Raw genomic sequence first — 10,120 nt, forward strand, 5'->3', positions numbered from 1 at the left:
CCTGAAGAAAATTCTGCATACGTCTATGCACTATGCATTAATGGCAAATGATGAGTAGACGTGTATTTATCCAGTGGCCTTCTTTCTTTCAAACCTAGCACAACTCAGATCTATCGCCCTGATTATCCAGTGGCTATAACCTGACCCTGTGTTGTTTGAATGATGTCACTCACGATTTTTAAATTCATTCTGGGTCCCTATTGGTATTCAAAATGCTAATATGTACAATTTTTTTCAGTGACCCATAATTCCACTGGATTTTATCAAAAATTTTGTACATATTTAAATAAGTAGAATCCAAGGCAATTTTTTCAAAACTTTTTGAAGGCATCACCTTGGAACCCTTTCCATATTTGTTGCCTTTTCCCTACATCAAAATAGTACCAACACAGCCAATTTTATTTTTTTTCACTGTACTACAGTCAAGCATTGGCAAAACTCAGCCACATATCATCGCATAAAAAAGCAGGTGCAGATCCAAAGAGTCACCAATGAAGGCTCTCACTAGATATTAGTAATTATGGAAATATATGTGTGTGTCACTTATGTTGTAATGTTATAAAATTTGTTTTTATAATAAGTTAGAATGGTCGGTTAAAAGACCCAATGATACAAAGATTCTATCACAAAGTTTTCGAAAGACCAACTTATAATTCATTAAGAAATATAATAAATGTAAAAGGAAATTAAGTGTTGAATTCACCATTTTTGCATCTCACTAAATATTGTTAATTTTGGTTGTGTTTCACAGGAGGAAGGTTGGCTGATGGGAGTGAAAGAAACCACCGGTGAAAAAGGATTATTCCCAGCTAATTTTACCCGTCCTATCTAACTGTTTTGTTGTTTGATACTCTGCCTCTTCTGCCAAAATTTTTTTTAATCACGTCAGTTCAAATCTCTGCAACATTTTATGTGAAAAAAGTGGTGAAAAAAACAACAAACCAACCCATCTATCAGAGATTATTGAATTTGCCAGGAAAATTTTTTGCAGCTCCCGGAAAACAAAAGAACTTGAGAGGGGGGGATTGTTGCTGGTGACAGTCCCAAGAGTGTCTGTCTTCCAAGAAAGAGTTTTTATATTGTTAATAGAAAATGGCTTCACAGTTCAGAAATTGGTTATGTTTATTTTTATTATGCTGAATAGATTATCTTAAATTCAGTGGTAATAGAGTTTAAATGATGTTATATGCTTAAAAATTTTATATTAAATGAGTAGAAACAACTCAATAATATCTGCTATACAATTTTCTTTCAGTTTCATGTGCTAAGTAAGTGCCAATTTAAGTTAGTAATATATTAAATGTAAATTTTAATGGATTGAATTAGTTTTGAATGATTTTCAAGCAACAAAATTTTTAATGAATTTTACAAACAATAGTTTCTTCAATTGAAGCAGATCTGGAGTTTATTGAATGTAAGAGAATGGAGAAATGTGTTACTTTGTTTTTTCTGTGTTCTACAAAACTGTATTGCATTTCATGCGTTTGCTATGAGTATAAAACCATTGAATCATGTTCAAGAATTCACAAAATTCACATGATTGATAATTTAGATTAGAATTGTATAAAATCTGATTTATTTCTCCTAATGATTGTGGTACACCTTTCCTTTTTTGTCCTTTGTTAACCTTTGATTTTTTTGAGCAATAATAAAATTTATTTGTGTCCCACTCTTTCAATATCAGTGAATCATACATTTTTGCTCTATATATTGTAAAACATAACAAATGCTGAGCACATTTCCTGGCATCTCTTTTTTCACCATAGCAATAACAAAAACAGAAGACCATATTTTCACCAGTGACTGACATGGTTTTACTGAATGCTTCTTGTCATTGTTGGCAGGGCCAGACTTAATGGGGTGTGAAAGGTGGGGTCACACCAGGCCACAAAATTTCATGGGCTGCAATTCTTCCAAAAGAAACCCTTTTCTTCCTCAGCAGATGTTTTGGAAATTTTCGATTAAAATTCAATTTTTTCCCATTAAACTATTATTGATTGTGAAAGGAGGCTTTCAGTTTGAAGCCACTATAATACCATTTTTAGTGTTATTGGGTATGGCATTAGCTTATTTCAGAAAGGAAAAGAGTGTATGCAGATGGTCACATTCTTTACCTCTGAAAAAGGTCTGGCCTTTCTTTCTGCCATTAAAGAATAATCAAGAAAAAAACATGCTTAGGACATCAAACGAAAAGGGACACCACAAAAGAAATCTAGTAATTTTTTCCCCTTGAAAACCTCCCCTCTCATTTGAGTTACCATCTGTTGTGGAGGTACTAATAGTGAGCACAAGGTGATCTGTCTGTGCTTCCATTATTGATAGTAGCCTGTAGCATGGACATCTCTAGATGATGACAGCCCCGGAACGAGGTAACTTCCACTGCCCTTCAGAGTGTTAATTTCATGCCTTCCTGGGAACCTCTGGACTGTCATGTTTCTCTAAGGAGGCTTCAGAACTTCTTCAAAATTTTCAAACACTACCATCTGAATCATTCTCATATATTCTGGAAGATTGATATACAATGTATAAATTCTAAATTTTGTCAATTTTTACTACTGAATTTCCGAAAAAATATGTCTTTCTCTGATTTGTTTTCCTCAATCTAATTACTCATTTAGTACAGTACCGACATTAGAGATATTTTGTTTCATGAACAGAGAGTTTGTGCATAAAAACATTAAAGAGCACAAAGGTCCAAAAATTTAGGACGTATGCTACATTGCTTGGTAGTTCATTCTCTGATAAGACAATGTGTTTGCTTACTATTAAATAAATCATATCTGAGGTTTAGGCTGATTGCAGCTAATGTTGTTAATATTCGAAAACCTATACCAAGTCGTCTTTTTGAATTTCGAATTTGAATATTCAAATATTAAGATTGCAATCTTGGATTTTATTTGTGGCAAGAAACTGTTGGTTTTGAACAAGTAATAACATTAAAAGCTCACATGCAACAGTTCTACTTATAGCATTTCCCAAAAACTCATGAAAAACTTTGTAGGCTGGAAAACGCTTTAAACAGGAAATTTCGATAAGTGTTAATAAAAGTTAGAATTGCGAAATAAGTCGTAGTAAACGAAAAAAGGGAATGTGTTGAGCAGAATATATTACTGTAGTAATTTAAAATTAATCTACATTTTCAAATACAGTTCTAACGTGTTTCAGAATGTTTTTCTTTATTTTTGGGAATCCCAGTATTTGATTTGGGAGCGACTGCATGAAATCTTTTTGGAGGAGCCGCAAAAATTTTTTTGCACCAGGCCGTCAAAATCCTAAGCCCGGCCCTGATTGTTTTGTCATCACATAGCATAATACAACACAATTTATTTGCCCCTGACTAAAATTGAAATAAAATTATAAAAGTTCATGTTTACAATTAAATACAAATTTTAAGTACAGCGTTTAAAAGAAAATATGAAAGAGAAAAAATGATGTTTGAATATAGTTACAGTAGAACAGTTACTTATAATATGTTGAAGAAAGCTGGGACGGGGGGGGGGGGGAGCAATAGCTTAAAGCTAGTAAAATACTCTCGACTTTTAGTATTTGAATTAAAGCATGCTCTATCAAAAAATGAAACATTATTTTTGGGAATCTGGAGTCAAAGTGACAAAAAATGTGTCATTATATCAGAGGTCTTTACGTTATAAGAAAGGTTTTTTAACATTATTCTCCATAGGAATCAGCTGGGGCCGCTGAATGTTGGCATTATAGAGCAGCAGTATCAGTCTATAGGAGTATACAGGGTGTATAGCAAAAACAGGGGTATGGCATTTTACTGGCGAACCGTTGATCCTAGAGGTATACTTCCAATTAGGAAAAGTTTTCAAATAATGTATAATATTCAGATATGTCATTAATATTTCAAGGGGGTTGTATAGTTATTAAAATTAAAAAAAATTACTTTTTATGCAGTCCCAGTGTGTCCCAAAACCCAGTTAGAAAGTCGTTGCCCTGTCTCTCCTGATGTCAACAATAAAATTTCCATGTTTCTAAATGCGAGATATTCGAATTCAAAACACGGAGGAAAAGTTGGAAAAAACCAGCTCTTTTCTCTCTCTCTAAATGCTGAAAAACCGTTTTACCTGAACTTAACGCAGTTTTTTCCCAACTTTTTCCTCCCTTTTCAAATTCGATTATCTCAGTGAATATTGCACTTAGAAACATGGAAATTTTTTTTGTTGGCGTCAGAAGAGACCGGGCAACAATTTTTTTTTTTTTTTTTTTTGAGTTTTTTAGGACAGGGTGATCAAATAAAAAATTACTTTTGTTATTTTAAGAACTATATAACCCTTAGAGAAGATATAGGACTAGAGAGATGAAACCCTATTTTTCTTGTTCGGATTGTCAAGATCACGTGACCTATAAACGATCTTTTCCCTCCGGGGTCATTTTTTTATGTGTTTACCGTAGCCCTTTGGAAGCAGGGCCGTCTGAAGAGCTCCGTGGGCCACCGGGCCAATTGATATCTCTGAGGCCCTACCTGACCGATTCTCGAAAAATTCAACTACTTATCATTTTTCCGAGGTCCCTCTTCTCTTGAGGACTCCGGGCCGTGCCCGGATGGGCCCGTGTGTTAAGATGGCACTGTTTGGAAGTGCTGCTCTTATAGGAGGTATACGACTATAGAAAGGGAACCCCTATTTTTCTGGTTTGAACTATCAAGGTCACGTGACCTATAAACGATCTTTAACTTTCCGGGTCATTTTCTATGTGCTTACCGTAGCCTTTTGGAAGTGCTGCCTGTTTAGTGGTGCCTTCACATGCTGTACCTATGCTTGTTATGGAAAGCATGTCGAATGGGAGAGAATAACGTTTCACAGGAATAAAAAAATCGTTCATTATTTTTATATTTTCTGGTAGATATTAGTTATTAAAGTTTGCCATGCAAAGGTGCATTCATTAAAACTTGCGTTTTTCTGCTAAATAAGCTGCACGATCTTGCTAATTTTTTAATAAATATTGTAGTTAAGTTGCACTTTGAGTAGAAATTTAGTAAAATTTTAATTTTTTGTCTCTGTGTTTCGTAAGTGCATTCATGTTCCTCTTGGCTACCAAATTTTCCGCCAACTATAGTAGTTCAGATATGTTCTGAACCTATTTTTAATTGCTCTTCCAATTCTTAACCAAACTGCCCACAATTTTTGTATATGGCAACTGGTCACTTGACATATTGAGCAGTTTAAAAAAAACTAGACACTAATTTTTAGTATCCTTTCTTTTTAATTAATATAATTTTTCAATTAACTTTTTAATTAATACAAACTAATTAAATTTATCCACTTAAAATAATTTATCATTATGATTGCGAGAAATATAATAAGAGAAGGAAAATATTTTTTATTGTTAAAAAAATTATTTCAGAACAAAAAAATTCCTATCGAAAATTAAGGTAAAATTTTAACTTCTAAAAATTAAAAAAGAATTTATTTCTTTCGAAAATTCTAAATTTTCATCAATTTGTTCCGAAATTATTTCTTTCATTAATTCCGAAATTATTTCTTTCATTAATTCCGAAATTATTTCTTTCATTAATTCCGAAATTATTTCTTTCATTAATTCCGAAATTATTTCTTTCATTGTAATTCCGCGAAATTATTTCTTTCATTGTAATTCCGCGAAATTATTTAAATAATTCCGAAATTACTTCTTTCATTTCGAAATTATTTCTTTCATTAATTCCGAAATTATTTCTTTCATTGTAATTCCGCGAAATTATTTCTTTCATTGTAATTCCGCGAAATTATTTCTTTCATTGTAATTCCGCGAAATTATTTAAATAATTCCGAAATTACTTCTTTCATTTCGAAATTATTTCTTTCATTAATTCCGAAATTATTTCTTTCATTAATTCCGAAATTATTTCTTTCATTGTAATTCCGCGAAATTATTTAAATAATTCCGAAATTACTTCTTTCATTTCGAAATCATTTCTTTCATTAATTCCGAAATTATTTCTTTCATTAATTCCGAAATTGTTTAAATAATTCCGAAATTGTTTCTTTCATTAATTCCGAAATTGTTTCTTTCATTAATTCCGAAATTGTTTCTTTCATTAATTCCGAAATTGTTTCTTTCATTAATTCCGAAATTGTTTCTTTCATTAATTCCGAAATTATTTCTTTCATTAATTCTAAAATTATCTATTTCATTAATTCTAAAATTATCTATTTCATTAATTCCAAAATTATCTATTTCATTAATTCTAAAATTATCTATTTCATTAATTCCAAAATTATCAATTTCATTAATTTTCCAAACTACCATTTTCATTAATTCTGAAATTATGACTTTTCATTAATTCTAGAGTTAATCGGCCTTCATTGTTTTCAACCATTTTCTGAAAATGATCTGCGGTCCACGACGAAAAGCTCCGAGGCAGGACGGTAACGTGCGTTCTCGGGGCCCTGGGGCAGTCTTTTCTTGGAGGCCCGCTTTAAAGGGTTATTATTATGCAAAATAAGTGTACATTTTTTGTGGTCCCCCCCCCCCCCCATTCAGCTCGGGCACTGCTCAGCATAGTTATGGGCCTGCCTGAGGGCCAAATGTATGATGTAAGGTGTGCAAAACACGAAGCCGCCAAATTACGAATCGCATAAGATAACCGCCAAACATGGCAGCTTTGTTAATATAAGTCACGTGTCTCACTCTGAGCAAACGGTCGGAAGAAGGTGTGAACGGACTCTTCTCCCTTTACTTTCCATATATACTTCTCTAAGATATAACCTCTTCGAACATGAATGACATATCTGAATACTACACGTTATTTGGACAATTTTTATAATTGGAAGTATGCCTTTAGGATCAACGTTTCATCAGTAATTTACGACCAAGGGACTTAAGGCATCATCCTGTATATTCACGACCAGGGCCTCAACTAGATGCTTGGTCAGCCAGGGCAAGCACGCATTTTGGCGCCCCATCATAATGTTGAAAGAGAGGTTAAAGAGTAAAATTTGCGCCTCCTCTAATCCGGGCACCAAACCCACCTGCACCCCCCTAGTTGCGGCCCTGTTCACGACAGTACTACGCGTTGGTTTTGGGTTCGGGCCCGGCGGCATAATTCGTAAGTGCACCGCCATTCCGCGATTACACGATTTTTTTCGCAATTTTTTCCACACAGAGAATCACGTTGCTTCATCCTCTACGATGATTCACGTAACTCTACGATATCTTCTTTTCATGTCGGATCTCCGAACAGAGAAATATTTCTCTAACGGCCGTATTCACCAACACAGTTTAAACTGCAATCGCAGGTGAAAGGATTGAAGATCGAAACGGATTGGTTAAATTGAGGATTTTAACCAATCCGTGTCGATCGCTAATCCTTTGACCTGCGATTGTAGTTTAAACCACCGACGTGGTTTAAACTGTAGTCACATTTTTTGGATGAGAGATCGACCCGGATTGGTTAAATTCAGGTTTTTAACCAATCTACACTGGTGTAAGAAATTAAGAGAATTTGCAGACTTGGTCGATTATCTCTAGAACTACTGTACCGATTTTAATGAAATTTGATATGTACATACATTGATACAATACAAAACAAATAACCATTCAATAATTGTAATACACACGCATGATCGTGCGTAACACTCGTTGGAGTCGGAAGGTATGAAACAGCTGTTGCAGAATAAACAAAAAAAATGGGTTAATAGGGGGTATGGTCCCCTCTTACAGATATACAGGTCTCGCAGCGTGATTTCATACTTGAAATAAGGCAGTTTATCATTTCCTGTGGCAATTGGTCCCACTCGTTCAGTAACGCTGTTTTCATTCCCTGGATGGTTCCAGGAGGGGGGTTGCGAGTTGCAATTGCCCTCCCCAGAGCGTCCCAGACAGGCTCTATAGGATTAAGGTCTGGAGATCTGGCTGGCCAATCCATCCGGCGAATATCCTCACTCTCTAGAAAATCGTCGAGCAGAAGAGCTCTATGTGGCCTCGCGTTATCGTCCATTAAAATGAACTCAGGGCCAACTGCACCCCTGAAAAAAAGGCGAACATAGGGTTACAATACTTCATCCCTATACCTCACACCAGTCACAGTGCCTTTTTCAAAGACATGGAGAGGTGTGCGGCCATCCAACATGATGCTTGCCCAGACCATTAAACCTCCTCCGCCATAATGGTCGATTTCGCGGACATTGGAGGGTAGGTAGCGGGTCCCTGGTTCTCTCCATATGAACGTACGGCGAGAATCGGTGCTTAGGCTGAACCGGGACTCATCAGTGAAGAGAACGGTCGCCCATTGATCCATACTCCAATCTCTATGCTCTCTGCACCATGATAAACGGATTTTCCTGTCCGTAGAAGTGAGCGGGACGCAAACAGCAGGTCTTCTTGCAAACAACCTTCTCTCATGAAGTCTTTTGGAAACAGTCACCCTTGATACACGGGTTCCTGTGGCTGCATACAAGTCACGAGAGAGCTGAGAAGCTGTAGCACTCCTGTTACGCCTCGCTATAATCGACAAATGGCGACCTTCTCTGGTCGTCGTGGCTCTTGGACGACCTTGCCCAGGCTTTCTCTCGATGGACCCGGTATCCTGGAACTGTTTCCATAAGTTACACACGACGCTGGGCGTTAAATTGAACTCTCTAGAAATCTGGACTTGAGATTGGCCTGCTTCTAGCCTCCCCTCAATTCGCCCCGCCTCATTCCATCATCTAAATGTTGGTGGTTACTCATTTTTACTGTTACAATTTGAAATTAGCCGATTGCTGCAAAATAACACCAAGAAATTCGCCGAGGTGTGCTAGCGAACGAAATGCGTCTTAACTTACGCGCGCTTATAAAGCCCTCTACTGGCTCCGCCTACACACACGTGTACGCTTACGTATTTGACGTGCAAGATTTGCATTTTTGTCTAGAAGCAGTGGTTTTACATTCAGTTCAGTTCTTTTCATGAAATTCGATAAAATATGCAAATTCTCTTAATTTATTTCACCAGTGTATGTTGATCTCTTATCCAAAAATTGTGACTACAGTTTAAACCATGTCGGTGAATACGGCTCTTAGGTGCAAACAAGGTAGATAACCGCTGTTCCACGAGACATTTCAAAAATGTGCAATCGTGCTATTTTGAATGCAAAAAAAAAAAAATAAATAAATGATTTTATTTTTTAAACCAACAAATTTATACACAGAGCGCAAACTGAAATATTCAAACAGCTAAAGGCAGATCACGAAAATCTTTGCAAATTTTAGTAAAATATTTTTCCAATTTATCAATACATTTTTCGATAGCAAATCGACTATAAATAAATAGGAAAATTATAGCATAAAAAATATATTATGCATGTTAATAGTCGTAATATTTAGTAAAATATTTAAAAATCGGAACTTCGGAAAAGAAAAGATACTATTTTTTATAGAACATTATTGGTCCTAATTTTTTCCACGTTTTTGTTATAATATTTAATTGATTTATTTATTATATAGGGGTCATTCAAGTATTACGTCAGCATCTATGGGGGGAGAGGGTTTCCTATTTGCTGCGGATCACTTAACTCAACTTGTGCGGATCACTTAAGTAATCTGGGAATGTTCCGTGGGTAACTTGAGTGATGTAGAACCACACTGGGGGCCGTTTAAGTGCTCTAAAACTGTGCCACATGTCACTCAAAGGATCTCTAAATGTGCCACACGGATCGTTTAAGCGTTCTGTAACTGCGTCGCGGGGTTACTTAGGTGATCTTTGAGGCCTACTTCAGTGATCTGAAAATGTGCCACGGGTCATTCAAGCGATCTGTAAAAATGTGCCACTTCGTTAATTTTTACAAAATTAGGTTTGGGGGGGGGGAAGTCACATCAGATAACCTTCAGGGCCACATTTGGTCTGCGGGTCAAGGGTTTACCATACATGGCTTAAAGGGTAGATCGAAATGAATTTGTTAGAGAGAAATTTTGAGTTCCTACCCTTCACGTAGTATTGAAATTAACAGAAATCGCGCGATTATAATAACATATAAAGGTATTTTCTTTCGAAATTTTAATTTTTTTTTAAATATTTTTTGAATTAAAAAATTTATTTCTTTTTCGTCTGAGGGGGGAGGCGAACGAGCCCCCTATGCCCCTCCCCTCCTTCGTACGTTTCTGATCCCACCAGTATGCGTTAGGT

The 10,120-nt window shown here is 35.8% G+C and overlaps 1 protein-coding gene across 1 annotated transcript in view; it reads left to right on the forward strand.

Annotated features, from left to right (window-relative positions):
- Amph (amphiphysin) overlaps positions 1 to 1,678 on the forward strand; it is an 83,852-nt gene extending 82,174 nt beyond the window's left edge. The window contains exon 13 of the mRNA XM_089247423.1: positions 752 to 1,678. Within this exon, the coding sequence (XP_089103549.1) occupies positions 752 to 832 (81 nt within the window). The 3' untranslated portion in view covers positions 833 to 1,678. The remainder of the gene's footprint in view (positions 1 to 751) is intronic.
- The last annotated feature ends 8,442 nt before the right edge of the window (positions 1,679 to 10,120 follow it).

Source organism: Pholcus phalangioides, unplaced genomic scaffold (assembly GCF_987345545.1).
Source record: "Pholcus phalangioides strain wild (caught in Gottingen) unplaced genomic scaffold, Ppha-v1.0 ptg000017l_1, whole genome shotgun sequence".
Classification (NCBI taxonomy): Eukaryota; Metazoa; Arthropoda; class Arachnida; order Araneae; family Pholcidae; genus Pholcus; species Pholcus phalangioides.